This window comes from Lepidochelys kempii, chromosome 11 (assembly GCF_965140265.1).
Source record: "Lepidochelys kempii isolate rLepKem1 chromosome 11, rLepKem1.hap2, whole genome shotgun sequence".
In the NCBI taxonomy this organism is placed as follows: Eukaryota; Metazoa; Chordata; order Testudines; family Cheloniidae; genus Lepidochelys; species Lepidochelys kempii.
The window spans coordinates 55734641-55756624 of record NC_133266.1 but is presented as its reverse complement, the minus strand read 5'-3'; the positions used below and the strand labels follow the sequence as shown (position 1 = coordinate 55756624).

General features: G+C 43.1%; 1 protein-coding gene across 5 annotated transcripts in view; it reads right to left on the bottom strand.

Annotated features, from left to right (window-relative positions):
• Nucleotides 1-21984, bottom strand: part of SLC39A10 (solute carrier family 39 member 10) — a 78285-nt gene that overhangs the window by 23136 nt on the left and 33165 nt on the right. For 4 of the 5 annotated variants that reach the window (XM_073306241.1, XM_073306238.1, XM_073306242.1 and 1 more), the window contains 5 exons: nucleotides 20479-20648; nucleotides 19052-19270; nucleotides 16531-16693; nucleotides 14732-15100; nucleotides 8870-8950 (listed from right to left, as the gene is read on the bottom strand). In XM_073306241.1, the coding sequence (XP_073162342.1) occupies nucleotides 8870-8950; nucleotides 14732-15100; nucleotides 16531-16693; nucleotides 19052-19270; nucleotides 20479-20648 (1002 nt within the window). The remainder of the gene's footprint in view (nucleotides 1-8869; nucleotides 8951-14731; nucleotides 15101-16530; nucleotides 16694-19051; nucleotides 19271-20478; nucleotides 20649-21984) is intronic. The other variant, XM_073306239.1, reaches the window with a different exon arrangement.

Here is a 21984-nt window from a genome sequence, read left to right as displayed (position 1 = left end):
CAACTGCCACGAATAGTTGGTTTGATTTTCTGAACGGTTTAGTAAGCTCAATGTAGAATGCCAACACCCTCAGAACGTCCAGTGAACTAAGCTATTTTTCCCAGGCACTGATGTGAGGCTTGGGATAAAAAACGAGCAGGAAGATATCTTGGGCAGTATGAAAATGAGACACCACCTTGGGAAGAAAAGCTGGGTGAGGCCTGAGTTGCACCTTGTTCTTGTGGAAGACTGTGTAAAGTGGATCAGAAGTTAGTGCCTTCAGCTCAGACACCCTTTTAGCTGATGTGATAGCAACCAGGAAGGCCACCTTCCAGGACAAACAGAGCAAAGAGCAAGTTGCCAATGGCTCAAAGTGGGGCCCCATGAGCCTGCTGTGACGGGGCAAGGCCAGATGGCTATAGAAAAGTAGTGGGAGATAGATATATTAGCTCCAGGCTAAACAAATCCCTGGTACCAGGTTAAGTGAAATGGAAGCTGCTCCAGGTCAATTAAGACACCTGGGGCCAATTAAGAACTTTGCACCTTTGCCCCCTGATTAATCACTGAGACTGGGAGACAGAGACTGTGCAAGGAAGGATAACTTCTCCTCACCTCCCACGCTGGCTTATGATGAAAATGGCTCAGTAGACTGTGACCATTGTCTCTAGAGAAAGAAGGGTTACGTGGAGGGTCACAGTGAGCCTCTGAGGCTAGCGAAATCTGCCAGGATACGTGGGACCCATGGAGGCAAGGACAGAGCTTTGTCACAATGGATAATACCAGGTTAAGGTCTCACACGGGTACTGGCTGACGAACATGTGGGTATAACCTTTTCAGCCCCTTCAAGAAATGCCCCACCATGGGATTTGCGAATATGGAATGGATGGATGGCCGCGAGGTGTACTTTAATAGAGGATGGTGCAAGGCCTTGTTGTTTCAGGTGTAGGAGGTACTCTAAAATGAGCGGACATGATGCCTGTAAGGGAGGTGCATGATACTCCTCACACCAGCAGGTGAACCTTTTCCACTTAGCTAAATAAGCGACTCTGCTGGTGGATGGTTTCCTGCTGCTCGTCCGAGAAGGACGTTCCTGACAGGACTCCAGTACAGGAGCTCTGTTGGATTTAACCATGAAGCTTCCAGGCCGTGAGATGGAGGGACTGAAGGTCTGGGTGCTGAAGGCAACCGTGGTCCTGTGTGATTAGGTTGGGGCAGAGTGGTAGAGAGATTGGGTCATCCACTGACAGCACCAAAAGCGTGGTGTACCAAGCTGGAGCAAGGAGGATTACCCTCACCTGGTCTCTGCAGATCTGGAGCAGTACCCTGTGCACAAAAGGGACTGGCGGGAAGACATACATAAGGTGGTCTCCCCAGGGTAGTAGAAACGTGTCTGAGGAGGAGCCCGGTCTGTGGTTCTGAAAGGAGCAGAATATTGGGCATTTCCTGTTGTTCCTGGTGGCAAACAGGTTGACCTGGGGAAATCCCCACCTTTGGAAGATGGAGTGTATGACATCCGGTCAGATGGACCACTTGTGATTAAAGAATGATCTGCTAAGGTGGTCTGCTCGTTCTGCACTCCTGGCAGATAAGATGCCTCCAGGTGAATGGAGTGGGCTATGAACTAGCTTGAAGTTGACGGGCTTCTTGACATAGTGGAGAGGAACATACTCCCCTCTGCTTGTTGATGTAAAACATGGCAGTGGTGTTGTCTGTCACTGCCATGTACTGGACTTGCAGTATGGACAGGAATGCTTGACACACCAACCGTACCACTCTGAGCTCCCCGATATTGACATGAAGAGAGAGCTCGTCTTGCGACCATAGCCCCTGCATCTGGAAGTCCCCCAGGTGTGCCCCCCAACCCGACTATGATGTGTCCATACTAGGGTCAAGGTCGGCTGTTGAAAGAAACTCCCTCACACACACTGTATGGGGTTCGCGCCACCGCTGGAGGGACTGGAGTACTTGTTGTGGCAACGGAAGTACTGAGTCTAGCCTGTCACGCCTTGGGCAATATACAGAAGAAAGCCACGCTTGGAGTGGCCTGAGTCTGAGTCTGGCATGCCTGACCACATAAGTGCAGGCTACCATGTGGCTGAGGAAGGCCAGACAACCCCGCATTGTAGTGGTCGGGTACTGCATGAGAATATCCCACCTCTACTGTACACAGAACCCAGCGGTCCGATGTTATTTGGGACCATGCACGGTAGAAGTGGAATAGGCGATTCAAAAAGGGGGAGGATCCGGTGCCATGGCGTGTACACCGTCCTCGGGCGCACTTTCAAAAGGCCTGCTTTGAGCCTGACGATAGCTTGGTCAGGCCTTGGCCTTGCCCTGACTGGGAGTGGGGTGGTTTGCACTTAGAATTTCTAGCCTTCTGTTTGTTAAAAAAAAAAAAAAAAGTCTTGTCTCTTGTCTAGGATGAGGAGGGTAGGACTCTTGCTGGTGGGACTTGAAATGTTTTCACTGGGATGCTGGGGTATGCATCCCCAGAGGCTTCATCGTTGCCCAGGAGTCCTTTAAATAGTGCAGCTTAGAATCAGTCTGGTCTGAGAATAACCCTGCACCCTTGAACCGAAGGTCCTGCAGGGCTTGCTGCACTACTGCAGGTAGACCAGACGCCTGCAGCCATGCACCCCTTCTTATGGCCAGAGTCTGCCGCATCCAGGGAAGCTTGAAGGGAGGTTCTCACCACCGACTAACCTTCTTCAATGATAGCCGTAAATTCGGCTCTGGAGTCCAATGGTGTAAGCTACTTAAACTTCAACATCGAGGCCTATTAGTTGAAGTTGTATCTGCTAAGGATAGCTTGTTGACTAGCTATCCTCAGCTACAGGCCCGCAGTTGAATAGACATTCCTACTGAATAGGTCTAACCATTTTGACTCCTTTGACTTCGGAGTTGGCCCCTGTCTTTCTTTCTCATTAACTGTGGTGACCACCAGGGAACACAGCTGCGGATGAGAAAACAAGTACTCATATCCTTGGACGAGACAAAGTACTTGCATTCGACACCCCTTGCAGTGGGGGGAAGGATGGATGCCGGGGTCTGCCAGAGCCTTTTCACATTGCTCTGTATAGTTTTGATCAGGGGCAGAGCGCCCTGGATGGGCCCTCTGGCATTAGGATATCGACGATAGGGTCCTCAGGTTCAATAATCTCCTCTGCCTTCAACCCCATGTCATGGGCAATCCTGTGCAGGAGGTCCTGGTATGCCCTATGGTCTATTGTGAAGGTCCAGAAGCTGAGTTCCCTGCCATTGCCTCATCAGGGGACGAGGATGAAGAGGCTAGAGGCAGCACGGGGTCCTCTTGTCCCTCAACCTCTCTGGCCTCCTCCTGGTTGATATTGGAGACCCGTGGGCTGACCCTCGTTGCAGCGATGGTAGCCTGGTCCACAATTGGTGTTGTCACTGCAGCAACCTCTGTGATGACCTGGAAGCCCACTCATGGGAAGTAGCTGTATCCAATCCCTTAGGGGCCAGGCAATCCCTAGGTGATTGGGGTGCTCTGGTTTTGGAGACAACCGAACGAGAGCCCCTGGAGAACGAACCCTGGGCCTGCTGATAAGCCGAGGGGGTCCAAGTCATTGCGACTGAGGCTGCAAGCGTGGAGGCCAAGTTACAGGTGCCTCGCTTCTATGTCTGAGGGAACGGTGCTCACTGTGGCGGGAGTAGAATGATTCCGCCTCTGAGTCTGATGACTCCAATCTGGACCTGGACGACTACGGCAAGGGACAATGACCACACTGCACAGGGGATCGGTGCAGAGAGCTGGGTGCTGGAGATTGGTGCCACTCCGTCGGTGCTCCAACGGTGCCGGCAACTGATGCGGTTTCAGCGATGGCAGAGATCAATGCCGTTCCAGCGACGCTGGAGATCTGGATTGCCTGGGCGGCGCTGGGGAGGAGTGTAAGGAGTCTCGAGATGGCTGCCAGTGCCTCGGCAATTGTGAGCGGTGTCGACAACGGTGCCGTGCAGGAGAATGCCACATCATAGCCGGCTTCCCTCTAGATGGCGCTGGGCATGGAGGTATAGGAGGCTTGTCCCTGACCGCCAGGAGTTGCAATGCCGCCAGTTCTATCAACTCCCAGGCAGCTACGAAAGTGTCTGGGGTGGAGGGTAACTCCAATTCCTCCACCTGGTACTGCTTATGCAGGGAGTCACGGGGGGCTGGACTCAGTGGTCCCCCTCCGGGAACTGAAGTCAATGGTGCCGACTCTTGACCCTTGAGCGCTGAGTGCTCCTTCCCAGGATGCACCCAGAAGCTGAGACACCTTCAGCCTCTGTGAGCGGCCTATGTCAGTTTTCTTCTGCTTGTGCAGTACCGGCAAGTGGTAATAGTGCCAGATAGTCTGCGGTGCCGGGGAGGCGTGCTGAGGGTCTCTGGACTCTTCTTGGTGCCATATCGTGCACTGAGGCCAGAGCGCTGCACACTGATTCGCTCAGCCCCGGGACCCTGCGCTCCAACACAGGTTGAGGATGGAGCACAGACTCCATCAAAAGCTGTTTCAGATGGAAGCCCTCTTTTTTCGTCCTGGGTCGAAAGGACCTGCAAATTTTGCACGTCTGTTTGGTGCTCTTCCCCCAGACACTTCAGGCACGCATCGTGGGAGTTGCCAATTGGCATGGGCTTACTACAGGTCCCACACGGTTTAAACCCTTGGCCCCAAGGCATGCCCCGGAGCCAAGGGAAGGAAAGGAATAGAGTGGAACCATGGTCCCTAACCAAAAATATAATAAACTATGCTAAACTAAGAACTGAAACCTATAAACTAAAAACTGAAACCGCTAAACTATAGACCTAACGCACAAGCTAAGGGAAGCACTTGCGAGGCAAGCAAATGCCGTTCCAACAACCGTCATGGGCGGTAAGAAGGAACTGAAGGGGGTGGGTCGGCAGCTTCATAAAGGCACCACTCCAGGGGGCTCCATGGCCGACCCAACGGGTGCTGCTAAGGGAAAACTTTCCAACGTTTGGCGCACACCTGACTGGAACGGTCGTGAAAAGCACTCAAAGAAGAATGGGAAATTTCACTTCAACCAATGCTCTTAGATCACCGAAAGCCTTCTACAGACAGAAATTAACTGAAGGCTGAGCAGAAGAGGGTGGAAACAGCTGGTTAAGTGATTCAATCCACCTGGGATTAAAGTTTCTAATTTTGGGCTTGTCTTCACATGCAGCACTACAGTGGCACAGCTGCCCCAGTGCATCTATGCCATGGTAGCAGTTTAGTGGAGACACTCCTAGGTGAACTGGAGAGCTTTTCCTGTCGGTCTCCCTTTCCGAGAGGCGGTAGATCTGTTGATGGAAGAATCCCATGCACCTCTACAGACTAGGGACCGAATGGCTAGACAGCAGTTCTGCAGAAAAGGATCTAGGGGTTACAGTGGACGAGAAGTTGGATATGAGTCAACAGTCTGCCCTTGTTGCCAAGGCCAATGGCATTTTGAGATGTATAAGTAGGGGGCATTGCCAGCAGATTGAGGGACGTGATCGTTCCCCTCTATTCGACATTGGTGAGGCCTCATCTGGAGTACTGTGTCCAGTTTTGGGCCCCACACTACAAGAAGGATGTGGAAAAATTGGAAAACGTCCAGCGGAGGGCAACAAAAATGATTAGGGGACTGGAACACATGACTTATGAGGAGAGGCTGAGAGAACTGGGATTGTTTAGTCTGCAGAAGAGAAGAACGAGGGGAGATTTGATAGCTGCTTTCAACTACCTGAAAGGGGGTTCCTAAGAGGATGGATCTAGACTGTTCTCAGTGGTAGCAGATGACAGAACGAAGAGTAATGGTCTCAAGTTGCAGTGGGGGAGGTCTAGGCTGGATATTAGGAAAAACTTTTTCACTAAGATGGTGGTGAAACACTGGAATGTGTTACCTAGGGAGGTGGTGGAATCTCCTTCCTCAGAAGTTTTTAACGTCAGGCTTGACAAAGCCCTGGCTGGGATGAGTTAGTTGGGGACTGGTCCTGCTTTGAGCAGGGGGTTGGACTAGATGACCTCCTGAGGTCCCTTCCAACCCTGATATTCTATGATTCTGTGATGAAGACAGTGCTTGTCTACATGGGGGGGTTAGGTGAGTATAATTACATTGCTCAGGGGTGTGGATTTTTCCGTCGGTGCCGGTGTTATACCAATATACGTCTGTAGTGTAAACTTGGCCTTAACGTATTCAAGTAATGGCCGTAAATAACATGAGTGGAATGGTTCAGTATTATTCTTTAAAAGTAGGTCAAAAGTACTTGTTAATTTTTAACCCACCTTTTTAGCTGTGTATATAGAAGTCTCCTCTCTCATACAGTGAGCACCAACAGAAGCAACATATATTGACTGCAACTCTCTCAGCTTGCCTGAAACCAATTTTGAGTGATCCTTTAAAACTCAGTATAGGTCCTTTGCCCTCCACCTCCATCAGAGCTGGGGCTCTAAAAGGAGGCTACCTACAGCAGTGGTTTTCAAACTGCAGGTCGCGACCCACTACTGGGTCACGGAATGTAAGACACTGGGTCACCGTGGCTCTGGTCAGCCATTAAAAGTCCCAGTCGGTGGTCCTGCCTGACTAAGGCAGGCTAGTCCTTACCTGTTCTGACACTGCACTGTGCCCCAGAAGCAGTCAGCAGCAGGTCTGGCTCCTAGGCAGGGGGGCCCACAGGGTTCCGCGTGCTGCCCCAAGCACTGGTTCCGCACTCCCATTGGCCAGGAACTAATTTCTACCAGCTAAGGTTAAAAAATTCCCCAAGGCACAAATCCTTTGTCCTTGGACAGTACACTGCCACCACCAAGTGATTTAGACAAAGAACCAGGGAAAGGACCACTTGGAATTCCTATTCCCACAAAATATCCTCCCAAGTCCTACACCCCCTTCCTGGGAAGGCTTGAGAATAACATACCAACCAAAAAGGTAAACCAGATTCTTTAAAAAAACAGAACTTTATTATGAAGAACAAAAGTAAAAGAAGCACCTCTGTAAAATCAGGATGGAAGGTAACTTACAGGGTAATCAGATTCAAAACACAGAGGATTCCCTTCTAGGCAAAACTTTAAAGTTACAAAAAACAGGGATAAACCTCCCTCTTAGCACCAGGAAAATTCACAAGTTGAAAACAAAAGGTAATCTAACGCGCCCTGCCTTATTTACTTACTCTTTTTGCAATACTGAGACTCACTTTAGGATGGTTTATAGGAGAAGGAGTTTTCTGACCTAGTGCTTCTCTGCTTCCCAAGAGAACACAAAAACAAAAGCACAAACAAAGCCTCCCCCCCAGATTTGAAAGTATCTTCTTTCCCCATTGGTCCTTTTGGTCAGATGCCAACCAGGTTATTTGAGCTTCTTAACCCCTTACAAGTAAGGATAAATTCTAGGCTACCCTTAGCTGTATGGTTATGACAAGGTGCTAAATTAATTCCATTATCCTGTACAAATTCTAACTCCAATAACATACATTCCAATTCCTTAAATTCTCCCGCAGTTTCACTTCTTGTCCTAAACTGTTGTGTGTAGCATTGTTGTCCAATACTAAAAACTTCTGCATTACCCCATCTGTAATCTCTTACCTGCCTCAGAGAGACGGTGGCAGGCTAAATCTGATTTACTTCTATCGTGGTTTTCATCCAAAGATCTCTAAAAGCTTTACAAGTATTTTGTGGCTTTACTGCTCTCTTGGAGGAGCACAAACAAGCCCCTACCTAGGTCCTCTCTGGGTAATAACAGACATTAGCTGGACACGTCACTCATGATATATGCTTGTTTGAAACACTAGAAGTGACCTCTACTACAAAAGTATGGTGTATTGGAGAAAGCAAGAACAGAGAGTAAAGACAAAAGGATAATTTTAAAGAGAGAAAACTTGCCAACATTCTTTTAATTCCTGGTATGATCATTTTATTCTTTCCCCCAGTCTTAAAAATCTCTAGAAGTGAAACCAGGGCCTCAGAAAACAGTGTCTCAAAAGGTCTTCCAGTTACAAAACTTCTAAGGGATGGAGAAGACTGCAAATGGCAGAACTGTAATTCAGCAAGGGAAAATAGTCAAGGAGAAGTGGACTGTAACATATCACTACCCATACTGAGCTGTGAAAAAAATATCTGTAAAATGGCAATGATAAGGCTAGCCTTAAAGAATAACTGCTTTAAAAATTCTATCCTAGTGCCAATGGATTTCAGATACACATACCTGCCTGGAACTCCTAATTTTCAAGGAAGCAAAATATTCTCCCATATACTCAGTCTACTATGAATTGTATGGACCCTGATAATCCATACCGACTCCCCATCATAGCACATGCCAAAACAGCAGTTCAGCAGCAAGATGGCTGCAGTTTAAAAAGTCATGTTCATAAAACTTTCCTTTTTGCCTATGCAATTTTTTTTCTCTAGTATCACCATATGCAATGTGATGCAACAGCACACCTCTTCTATTTGCAGGACCCCATATCAAACAGGCTTGACTGGCTGTGGATATAGTAAGCCTCCTTATGACTCCTAGCTGAATGAAATTTACAGATGCCTATCCCTGACAGAACAATACATTCACAAGTACATGACCAACCAACAACGTACTCAAATGTATTCAGTAAGAACATTCTAATAACATGCGTTCTGAAAGTTTCACATACAGAATGGAACGTATACTGATGATGCTAGATTCCTACTAAAATACACGTTAATGTTCTGATTATACACACTGAATAATGGCATACTATAATCATGTTCTCTATGTGAATTTCTTCTGGTGTAAATGGTCGTCCTAATGGTTTTCACATTGCATTTTGTTTACCCTCATTACTATTCTGATAACCTGTGGATATATTTTTCATATAGTACCTTTTCATTCAATGTCAAAGAGATCAAAAACATCTACATTTGAAGTTTACAGAATTAATTACCTAATTCATGGGGAAGCTCATGACAAAACACTGCTACAGATGTACTAATTCCTCCTGTCAGTCCGGCACTAAAAGCTGCTCCTGGAAAAATAAGATGCAAATAATGGCATTTTAATTTTATTGGCTACGTTAAACATCAATAGATAGGTAATGTACAGAGTTCCCTTTTCAGAGATTCTAATATTTTTCAGCCTACATGTGACTATTATTTTAAATATTTGTTCTTAGTAGCGTGTATCCAGTGTGTGTAAAAGGTGTGTGCAAAAGCATTGTAGTTACTGGATTGGCATTATGCTGCATGCCATGCTGCTCAGTTCATCTGAAAAAACAGATCTTTAGGAAAAGGTATGGACTTGAGAACAAACTGGAAATAGGCAAAGGGTTTATATTCTCATGAAACATACTGCACCAGTTTTACATTTTAAAGAATGTGAAAAGCACACAAAGGTGATAACAATGGGTGAAAGGGACAGCCCAGTTATCTGTTCTTCCTTTCCACACTGGAAATTCATACTAATATTTAATCCATGAGCTATTGCTTGCTTTACTACTTTTTCCACTGGATACCAACCAACAACAATATTAATTTAGGTTATGTGTGTACAATACAAACACTACAACTCCACAGTTACAGTGCTGCAACCAAGCCACTGTAGAGTAGACACTTGTTACAGCAACAGAAAGGTTTTTTCCATCACTATAGTAAATCCACTCCCTTGAGAGGTGGCTGCAGGAAGAATTCATCAACTGAGCTGCATCTAAAATGAGAGTTACGTCAACTACATTATATCGGGAAAAATTTTGTGCCCTATCTTGGACAATATGGCTAGTGTAGCTCAGGTCTTATTTTGGGAGGAGGTTGGAGATAAGAAAGGAGACTTCTCCAGATTTTGGCCCCTACACTTTGATATTGGCAGTAACAGCTGTTAATGAGGGGCTAAAGGTCACCTATTAATGCACCTCTCCTTGCTCTTATTAAAAAACAAACAAACAAACAAAAAAAACAACCACCCTTTAGCAGCAAACACCTAGCTGCAGATCCTGTGCTCAGAAGCAGAGGGACTTCGTGAGTACTGCATTCAGTCTGTTTGTCTATTCTTCATGAAGGTTGTGATCAGGCCGGTTGAGACAAGTCTGTTTGTATTGGTGGCTTTGAACAGAGAGAGTGTTTGAAGTCTGAGTACCTAATTCCTCCCTATTAACAAGGGTTGAGCCATGAGGTTTAATATAAATCACTTGCCAGGCAAACTCCTGAGCAAGCATACAGAAATGGAAAATAGAAGAGTTTCGGAGGGAGCGTAGCTCCTACTGTTTAGGTCTGGCTCTACATCAGATAGCAGATATAGACAATGGATGGAACAACTGTTGTGATCTGCTTTGATGTGCATGTTTTCCTTTCTTCTGAAAGACAAGATTTGTTCCCATACTGGACTAGAAAATACATGGTCCGGTAGTGCAAGTTTTAACGCTGCACATCAGAGGGGAAAAAAAGACTGCTCGGGCAACCACATTTGGAATTTGTGGTCAGATATGCCACAAGGGAAAGGATCAGTGATAAGGCAATTTGGAACCTGCAGGGGGTGGGGGAGAGTCATACAACCCAGCCAGAAGTATCAAATTGTTATCAGTTATTCAGCGAGTCAACTATCAGACAATGTAGCTCTGGATGAATGGAAAAGAAAGCTACAGGAGATGTACCTGGTGATTTTTCTTGCAGTATGACGCAAGTACTATCAGAGACTGTTCAGCCATCTTCAGGCAAACAGTTGTCATCAGCAACTCCATATTAAGAAGAGCAGACAGAGAATTTACCAAGGGACCCAAGGACAAAAAAGAATGGTGTGCTGTCTCCAGGGAATGAAAATATGAAATGCAACCACAAAATTGGATGGGATTATGAAGTCATCCAGAAAATCTCCACTGCTGATGTTACACATTGACTTGGTACCACATAGAATTACCCAAATCAGTGGTTCTCAACCTTTCCAGACTACAGTACCCCTTTCAGAAGTCTGATTTGTATTGTGTACCCCCAACTGTCACCGCACTTAAACAGCTTGCTTACAAAATCAGACATAAAAATACACAAGTTTCATAGCACCCTATTACTGAAAAATTGCTTACTTTCTCACTTTTACTATATAATTATAAAATAAATCAATTGGAATATAAATATTGTACTTACACTTCAGCATATAGTATATAGAGTAGTATAAACCAAGTCATTATCTGTATGAAATTTTAGTTTGTATTGACTTTGCCAGTGCTTCTTACGTTGTAAAACTAGGCAAATGTCTAGATGAGTTGATGTACCCCCGGAAGACCTCTGCATACATGTATCCATGGTACACGTATCCATGGTTGAGAACCACTGCTCCAAATTATAGAAGAATTCAGGGCCCTTGGGCGGGAGCTGAAGGGTACTTTAGCTAAAAGACAACCCTATTACAGCAAAGGAGCAAGGACAGAAATTAGAAACAAAAAAGCACTCTAGAACTAATGGAAAAAGGGGGGAGGTGGGGAGAACGGATAGCGATTGATGTAAATTAGAAGTTAAGAAGTGCAGAAAATGTATAAGGGACGAGTGTAGATGTGATAAATCGATCCCTGATCGCTCTGCTGTCGACTCCTGTACTCCACTGCGGCGAGAGGCAGAAGCGGAGTCGACGGGGGAATGGTGGCCGTCGACCCCGCGCCGTGAGGACGCAAGATAAGCCGACCTAAGATACGTTGACGTCAGCTACGCTATTCTTGTAGCTGAAGTTGTATACCTTAGGTTGATATCCCCCACCCCAAAGTGTAGACCAGGCCTAAGGAGACCAGGGAAAAGTCCTTAGCTGCCAGAGCTAGACAATAAGGAATTGTTAAAGTGTATTAGGAAATTCTAGCAATGGTGAAGGCCCATTACTCAATAGAAATAGTAAACTTGTGAATAATGAAGCAGCAGAGGCAGAAGCAATTAATAAATAAGTCTGTTCCGTATTTGGAAAGAAGCAGAATGATGTTCTTATATCATAGGAGGATGATTAAGTACTTTCCAGTCCAACAATAACTGAGGACAATCCCAGGCAAAATAATGGAAATGATATGGGATTCAGTTGATAAAATATTAGAGAACAGGAATATAAGTAATGTCAGTAAATAAGATTTTACGGAAAATAGGTCTTGCCCAACAAACAACTTCATTCTTGGATGAGATTACTAGTTTGCTTGATATAGGTAACTGCATAGAAATACTTTGACTTTTGTAAGGTATTTGACTTAGTAACACACAACATTCTGATTAACAAACAGAACTATACAATACCAACAGAGCACACATTAAAGGGATTAAGAACTCACTAACTGAGGGAGCTCAAAAACAGTTTTCAACGAGGAATTATTGAACGGGGGGTGTTTCTGGTGAGGTTTTGCCAGGATGAGTACTATGTATGAATATGTTAATCAACATTTTCATCAATGATCCAGAAGTAAATAGAAAATCACTGCTGATAAAATCTGCGGCTAACACAGACTGGCAGAATGGTAAATGATGACTGTGTATAAAAGGGGGAGTAGTGAGCAGGATGTGGTTTGTAACTCTGTATATGGCAGTGGTCAGACTGATGCTGGAATACCACATGCAGGTCCGGTGTCCACATTTTCAAAAAAAGGATGATGAAAAATTGGAAAGGGGACAGATAAGAATCACACAAATGATTTGAGGCCTGGAAAAAATGCCTAACAGTGAGAGACTTAAAACAGCAATCTGTTTAGCTTATCCATTAGAAGATTTTGAAATGGTTGATTAGTGTATTAATACCATCACAGGGAGAAAACATTCAGGTACTAAAGAGTTCTCTAATCTAGCAAAGAAAGGCATAACAAGAACCAATGGCTGGAAGCTGAAGCCAGACAAATTCAAATTAGAAATCAGTCACAGGTTTTTAAAACAATAGTGAGGATGATTAAACACTGAACAGAGGAAGTGGTGGATTTTCCATCTCTTTATGTCTTCAATTGAAGATTGGCTATATTTTCCAGAAAGGAAGCCTAACAAGTTATTGGGCTCAATATAGGGGTAACTGGGTGCAATTTAATGGTCTGTGATATACAGAGTGTCAGATTATACAATCTCTTCCGTTTTTAAACTCTATGACTCTATTCATCTCTCATCTCTCCAGGAGCACAATGAAGACATCAGCAAAGAATACGGTTTTTTGGGTCTAACTGCAGGATATGTTTTTCAGGGTTTAGTTGCCAGCCCCAACTGCAGCACTTTTTGAAGTGATTATCTGAGAGCCATATGAGTAGCTTGATTCACTCCTCATCTAGTGGGCAAGTATGTTTCCCAACCCACTCCAAAGCCCACTTAGTCAGAATCTATTGCACTACAATGCCACCTAGTGTTAAGAAAACCAGCCCAGCAATCATCTCTAATAAGCTGTACTTTGGATAGTACCTTCCCTCATTTTTATTCCCATGTGAAATATTCAGAACAGTGCGTTTTCTACTTCCAAAGACACTGGTAAGCTCTGGGTGAATCTGGATGGAAGATGCTATAACAGAACCCAAAATGCCACAAAAGCTGCTTACTTCTGTTCCAGTTTCTCTCTCTAGAGGCTTGTCTACACTACAAAATTAGATCGACTTAAGTTAGGTCAACCTACAGCCACCACAGCAATTAATTCAGCTGTTGGCGTCCACACTACCCTTCTTCTGCTGGTGGTGCGCATTCTCACCAGAAGTGCTTACATGGACTGAAGTGGAGCATTGTGGGGTACTGATAGCCAGAGCGTGGGCACTGACATCCAAAGGGGGCTTACAGCTAGAGCCCACCCCAGGGCTGATAGAGATGTGAGCCTAGCATGGGGCTCAATTTCACAGCAGGGAGCCTACCAGCAATGAAACTGACATTCTTGTCAGTTTTACAGCTGCTATTATTTAACATATCCTCTCCAGCCCTGGCTGTCAATGTGGCACCAGGCTCACAGCTGGTACCCCGCCCCCATAGCAGGAGCAGGAGACAAAACATGAAACAATAGCAGCCGTGAAACTGACAAGAACATCAATTTCACTGCTGGTAGGCTTCCTGCTGTGAAACTGAGCCCTGTACAGGACTCACAGCTTGGGCTGTCAGCTCCCAGGCAGGGGGGGATTCCACCTGTGAGCCCGGCACCTGGCTAACAGCTTGGGCTGTCAGCACCGGGGGTCAGAGGTATTCAGCTGTGAGCCCAGCACCCACCTGACAGCTCAGGCTGTCAGCTTCAGGGCAGGTGTGGGGGGAAGAGCACGTGGACCCAGCTATCAGCCTCACATGGGGCTGACAGCTAACAATGATGTAAGTAACAAAGTGTCTACACGGACACAGAGTTGCCCTAACTACATCGATGTAAGCGCTATGCCTCTCACAGAGGTGGAGTTATTAAGTCAATGTAATGGGCAACTTACGTCATTGGGAGTACCACTGTAGTGTAGAAACTAACAAGAGTCCTCTATGTTTTTTAATTTGAGGTATACATTTAATTTGAGCCTTTATTATGGTGTTTTAAAGTTTCCATGCAGCTTGCAGGCATTTCACTTTTATGACTGTACCTTCTAATTGCCATTTAGCTAGATTCCTCATTTTTGAGTAGTTCCCCTTTCTGAAATTAGCGTAGACAAGGCTTATACCACAGCTGCTGGCATTTTTAAACACCAAGGTACTTAGACCTGCTCTGCGCAAGATTAAACAAAATGCTAGTGGCCACCTGGAGCCTCATCTGTACTAATCCTCCTGATATTACTGTTACCCATAGAGCTTCATCAGTGGGAAATTTTACCAAAATTACCTATGACAGGTACAGCCATAGAGAATATACTCAACACCTTGTATTTACTTACCTATTGCTAAACCATCGCTAAAATTGTGGATGCCATCTCCCATAATTACCATCCAAGCTATATTAGCAATCCCAGTATCTTTCAGGTCCTTTCCAGAATGGCAGTGACCATGAGAATGATGGGAATGTTTGTGATGCCAGTGATGGTTATGTTTCCTAGCTATTTTATCCTCTCCATGGTTGTCATCATATTCTGTATCATGAAGATCATGGTCGTGAACAGAGTGAGAGACATCATTGTGAGAATGGTGTATGTTGTTTCCATCTTCGACAGACAGAAAATTTTTAGGAGGGGATTCCAGCTGGCCATCTAGATCAGTTAGTTCAGTTTCATTAAGTCGATCTTCAGATACAACTGAGTCATCTGCACCTGTATTAAAGCCAGAGAAAGAGACACGGTGCATTAATTCTTTAGTAAGAAACCACCAGCAAGCATGCCATTGCACATTAATGTTTTCAGATATTCAACTGCTTTGCTAAAACAGAAAAAGAAAAGCCTACTAAACATGCCAACACTTCCCAAGCTAAAGATCACTGTTTCCACATGCAACTGGAGTAACAAAATTCTCTTTTGTTGCATTATTTACTGTGGAATGTTTGCAGGTCATGCAGAAATTTCAAATGCAATGCAACTGCTCTGTACAACAAGTCATCTGCAGTACACAGAGCCACTTTCAGCCTGACCTCGCTTGTACCTGATAATTTGCTACTGACATAATTAGACAAAGCTCATGTTTTAGCAGAGCTAAAAAGCAGAAAAAAATATGTCAAGAATAGAGTAATAAAAATCTCTTACAGGCCAAAGACTGAGGCCAAAGTACACTGAAAACTTAACCTGGTTACTTCTGTATGCATGCGCACACACAGGTCATCCAACCAGCACTGGAGTGCAGCAACCTCTGTGTCTGAACATGGCAGCTCTTTAAAGTTATAAGAAAGGTGCAGTACAAATATGCGCTTGTTTCACAATGTAGTACGTCAGTGTGACTAGTTTTATAGGCATGCCAGAACTACTTTTTACTTGGAAGCCCCAACAACAACAAAGAACAAGGAAAAAAGTGAATTAAACGCTGGGAAGTATTTAGCATGTTCCAGGTGCAATAAGTTTGCTGGTGTCAGCTCAGGTCGAAGTGATAAAATGACCTAGCTGGGGGGAGGGGGAGGGATGTCTCAGGAATGATAAATAGATAAACATAATAAGGGTTATTTCACACTGGCCAAGACGACAACTCATTTCAAAATCAAAGTCAAGCAACTCTTAAAAATTCTTTGACATTTTCTTAATTCAGTTTATGTAGACAGACAATTACTGGACAAACCGTTTGACACATTATTTTGAGACTATTTCAAGAGATGGACCTTAATCTAAGTGGAATGATCCTTACTGCTATGGCAATTCAAAAAGCTGTAGGCTCTACAGTTAAACAAAATAATGGTTTTGTTTTTATTATGAGGTGGTGGGGGAAATTTACTGGATGGTTTCAAACCCATTTGTCTAAATCAGCATTCTGCCAATTAAGTGAATTTTTTTTTCTTAGAAGCCAAATTCCCATTTTCTATTAAAAGAAAGGAAAGCCATCTAACACAGCAAGGCTCTCACAGCAGAGTGTTTCAGTGCTTCTATAACTACAGTTGGGGCTTGCAGTCTTATATGAGGACAGTTGATTAGGTAATGCCAGTCTTATTAACACAGATTTACAGAGAGGAAGTGCTAACATACAAAACCATAGGTTACACGCCATTACTCTCTTTGCTCGGAGTCTTACATGGCAAGGACAAATTCTCAACATTCATGTCTACCTGCCAGGGGTTTGAGCTGAAGCCAGTCAGCATTTGGCCTATTATTCAGTTTGTGTTCTGAAAGCTTCCTTCCAATTGGTGATTCTTCAGTCTTCTGTTTTTTCTTGCACCACTTCTGTTTAGACTGAAACAGATAACTGTCAGTGCCTAGTTTGTAGCAAAACTGAAAGGAAAGGAAGCTTCACTGTATTTTTTCATACATATTACTTTAATATTCAGTAAGATTATCTTTGGATATGGTTCTCAAAACTACAGAATTTCAGATATTCAAGAAGATTATCACTGCTACAGATTATGGGAATTTTCAGCGATAGACCACAGATCTACATAATCAAATAATGTATAATTTCCTAAATTAGCACCATTCATACACAGAATACATCATCAATGCCTGTTGTATTAGCCAAGAGACACTTCCTATACAGAACTGTTAGATTCATTTAATTTGTTCACATTTTAAATTTGCATTTAATGAAGAAAATTTGTTCCCTTCCTGTTTGGTGTGCTTTATGACCAATACTACAGGCTAGGACCACAAGTTTTCCACACCAGTTTGGAGGATTTAATTAATTAATCTTAGTGGAAGATGTATGTAAATCCATGCACCCTATATTGACACCCTACATGCAATTTTAAATAATCTTTGTACAAAATACACCTTGTGAAGTATCACTTGAAAACTAATAACTTGCTGGTCAATGTCATATTGAAATGTCTGTTGCAACATTATAGGTAAAGTTGTGAACATAACATGAAATTGTGATGGAAATGTGTTTACCAGACAAGTCTGGGGAGGGCGTAAATCTGTTTCTCAAAGACAAAAGACAAGCTGATGCCTCTAACCAGGTGTCAAAGTTTACAGACAATCACCTATTCTTTGGCAAGGAAGGGGAGCAGGAACAGATCAACCAGCATTTTAGAAGACAACATGGAACCTCTTTCACCACAAGACTCCATGTCTCCGCCCCTACAGCAGACAGGAACTTGATCCATTTCAAAGGGCTACTGAACTACAAAAGTGAAGGGCAAAAACACCCCAAGCATTCTCTCTTTCTATCTCTCTCTCACTCTTTCATTTCAGAAGACAAAGAAACCAGCCCTTTGGACTTTGAGGGCAGATCCTGACTTGAGAATCTGGCAAACTATTCTGCTGAGAACATGTGGTAAGAATTTTATCTTGAACCAAGTCTAATTTGTTAAGTTTCAGTTGCTCAGAAGTGTTTTATCTTTATTTCTCTTGTAACCATTTCTGACCTCAATGCCTTATACCTGTACTCACTTAAAAATCTACATCTTTACAGTTAAATAAACCTGTTTTATTCTTTAATCAAAACTAATTCAGCGTTGTGTTTAAACTGAATTGTTGGTAACTCCAATTAAAGCAGCAAACTTTTACACTGACCCCTTAATATCTGTCCAGGAAAGAACTGGGCAGTGCAGAATACATGTTTTGGGGGAAAATCCGGGACTCGGAGTGTGTTGGGATTACCCTGGAGGTAGTAATCAAGGCTGCTGGAAGCCAGTGTGGCTGGTGTGTAGCTGACAGGCTGCTGGGGTCACAATTGCTGGACCAGGGCTGTAGCTATACACAGACACGCGTGGTTTGTGAGAAGCTCATGTTGGGAGCTACGGGCACGAAGAATTGTGAGGAACCCAAGGTTGCAGGACAGGTGGTGGCACACCCCCTTCAGTATATTCCACTTTCATCCCCTTCTGCCATATTTTCTCAGAAATGCCTTTCCTGTGAAAAAGTGCGATGAGAGGAAACCAAATCCTTTTTAGATGAAGAGAGTTAGAGAAAGAGTGCTACTCAAGTTTTAAATGTAAGGTCTGTAATTCTTTATATTTTCTTACGGAGAGAAATTCCTAGTGATTCAGAGGCCTTGTAAATGGACTCATAATTTTGTACACCACCATGTTATGGTCAGGCAAGTCACTACCATATGAACTGAATACACTCTACAAGGAGTACAGCTCCCTCAGCTGAATGTGCCAGTAATATCTCTTCTTAAAATAAGACAGCCTGTCACTTAAGTTAGCCTATTTACCTAGGTACATATCTGGCCCCTATTACTATAGTATCCGAATGTTCCATATATTTCGGTTCACATTTTCGCAAGCAGATCACCCGCTACTGGAACAACGTGCGGTGATCCTTACTTGCTTAAGAACTCCTCAGTCATCATCTTGGCTAGTTGCTAGTCTACTATGACTTATGTGCAGGAGACAATTCAAGATATCCACATCTTGTGGACGAGAACAGAGTCATTTACAGCTTGAAAAGCAACCCCTTATAGTAAAGGGCCCAGTCAAGTTTTTCACACGCTACTAACCAGAATGAAAATAGGTAACAGCTAATAGTTTTTACAAAACTTTCAAACTGCACCATGCAGAGTACTTTTCAAGTAGAGTGTTTAAGAATTTATCTTCCTAAGAAAATCTTTGGGCTTTTTATAGGATGCAATTTTCCCAAGTATTATCTTAAATGATGACATACAGAATGAGAAAACGTGGCACATACCTTTTGTTTGTTGTAGTGCTTAAACATTCTTATACAGTGTTCAATGATGAACAAAAGATAAATGCCTGCAAGAGCTACGAGCCCTTTCAATACTGCATCGTATTTTTCCAGAAACCTTTCAGTTCCTGTTCCACGCCCATGGGAATGTCCATGAGAATGCCTGTTTTCGTGAATATGACCGCGGTCCTCGTGGTGACTGTGGTTATGGCCTCCTTGCGACTATTAGGAAAGGAAAAAAAAGCCACAACGTGAATTTTCAATTTCAGTAAACTGGAGTGACTTCAGGTCCATATGACATGTGATGTTGTGCTGCCAAAAAAACAAACAAAAAAAACCAACCAAAAAAACCCCCAACAACCTACCAAAAACCCATTAAAAAAAATAAAGTCTCTTTCCTTCAAAAAAGATCCATCAAATATTATAACTGTTTCACTGAAAGACCTGCCTTCAATGGCTATCAATAGAAACATTCCCCCAGAGAGGTTTCAACATGGCAGTTAGATGGACAGACTTCAGCTCCTTTGTACCACTCAGGTGTGAAGGAAACTAACTGCAAATGAGAATCTGGCCCTGCTCATTAACTAAGCTAAAAATAACCAGTTAACATACAAAAGTCGATTACCCTTACAGTTCCTGCATTGTTAGTAGCAAGAACAACAATCCAACAACTTTAGCTCTAACCCAAAACACACTTCCAAACTCTGTCAACACATACATCCCTAGAACATGTATATCATGGATTATGCAAAATAAACAATAAGTGAACTTTATAGTCTAGGGCAAAAGAATTATGCCCAAGGAACCCAAGGAAGTTCATAGAATACATTCTCTCCATTTTCTCCCTTCAAATAAATGTCAATGTACTGCAACTCATTAAAACCCCATCTTCCTTGGATTTAAGAGACATTTCCTGGTAATACTCCTGCGGAGTTAGGTTTTCTACAATATATAAACCCAAACAAAAGAAGGATGGGGCACAGTTTATAACAAAAAAGATCCAAAACCAGGTTTACATCCTCGTTACTAAAAGCACGCACACACACACACACAAAATATTCAGTTGGGAACTGATAGCTTGTGACCCTCCCTTAGGGGTTTTCAAACCAGAATTCTTCCAAAATTTCTGAGAACAGAAGTTTCAAAAGGAAACGAAAATAGGAGCTCTACAACATTTACCACATGTATTAAAAAATTCAGCACACTCTTGATACTTCAATAGTTTTAACACTCCCATGTTTTTTAAGAAACACAGAGTCAAATTATCTTAAAGAAACGCTGCTTTAAAATTTCCTTTACGGTCCCAATCTACAGCTCAATCAATGAACATAACAAATAATTAATGCTTTAACTGTTGATGTTCATGTTCAATAGTCCTCTGGGAATTTTAAAACCTGAAGTCCCTGGTGTGGGAGTGGAACGGTACTTACATGTGGCAACAGATGGAGTAGAGCATCTCCACTCAGTGTTCCAACGGCCAGAGCAACCAGGAAGGTTAGAAGGAATTTGAAGCACCCTTGGTTAATGATGGGTATCAAGATCACGCCTAGCAAGGAGAGCAGGCTAATGACAGTGATAGAAATGATACCACAAAGCCAGGCTGTAAGAGGGAAAAAAATTAATACAGAATGGTTTATCAACAGAACATGAAGAAAACTCCTATAAGTGATGAATGACATTCTATTAACTGATAGGAAGGTGACCTGTCAACCTAAATTGTGCCTTTATAAACATCCAAAATACTTAAAAATGTAAGATGTATGCCCATACAGAACCATTATAGTTAAGCATCTATCAGTATTTCTCATTACAAACTCAAGTTTTCAGGGCTTTTACAATTAATCTATTATAACCTTTTAAACAATGTTTGCACTTCTCTGAGGAAGTTTTAGGGCCAGATTCTATTCTCACCCCAAGCACTGCTGAATTATTTTGGACTTACATTGGTGCAAGAAAGCAGAGTTTAGCATCTGATTTGTTTAGCAAGCAGCTAATACTTCATGTGGGCTAGAAATTTTTTGCATTTACAAAAGTAGTGAGAATTTGATAATCTACTTGTATTGAAATATTTTAAAATGGAAAGAAATAAAATCTTGTATTTATTTACTTTATCTTTAGTTACACAGGTAAACAGTGTTCAAAGGTTTATTTCAACAATAAAACATGTTAGAGGGCATGAAGGAAGCAAATGAGCTAGGAGAGCCACTAGACTTCAGTTATTCTTCCTAATGCAGAGTTGCAAAAGCTTGGTTCTGTAGTCCATTAATTAAACTTATAAAAACACAGGGGAGCAGAAAGATAGCCTCATTTCTTTTAGCTTACTGTGTTTTATGGACATTTCCTACCTGCCATTAATTTTAACAAGATTTTTATGGAATAGAGAGACTTCTCCTTTGCCAGGTGAGGGTTGCTAGTCTTAGATACATGATCCTTATATGACATGCTATTTCTATACATACATTTTCAGCTATGAAAAAGAAACAAGGCTCAGCCTTTGATGGAGAAAATTTAGATTTTAACATGAATCCCACCCCCAAAAATTAAAACTGTTTGCCAGCAATAAAGATGGCAGGAAAGCTTCAAGATCACGGGTTCTCAAACTGGGGATCGAGACCCGTCAGGGGGTCGCAAGGTTATTACATGGGGGGGTGCGAGGGGTCAACCTTGACCCCAAACCCTGCTTTGCCTCCAGCATTTATAATGGTGTTAAATATATAAAGAAGTGTTTTTAATTTATAAGGGGTGTTGCACTCAGAGACTTGCTATGTGAAAGGGGTCAAGAGTAAAAAAGTTTGAGAGCCACTGTTCAAGATGTACATAAGACAAAAGTACTGAAAAAAATAAAAATAAAAAAAAAGAAAGAAAATGGGGTCATTAAATTGCTGAAATGGACATTTGCTTTTAAGGGAATTATACCCTTTGACTCCCTAACCCCT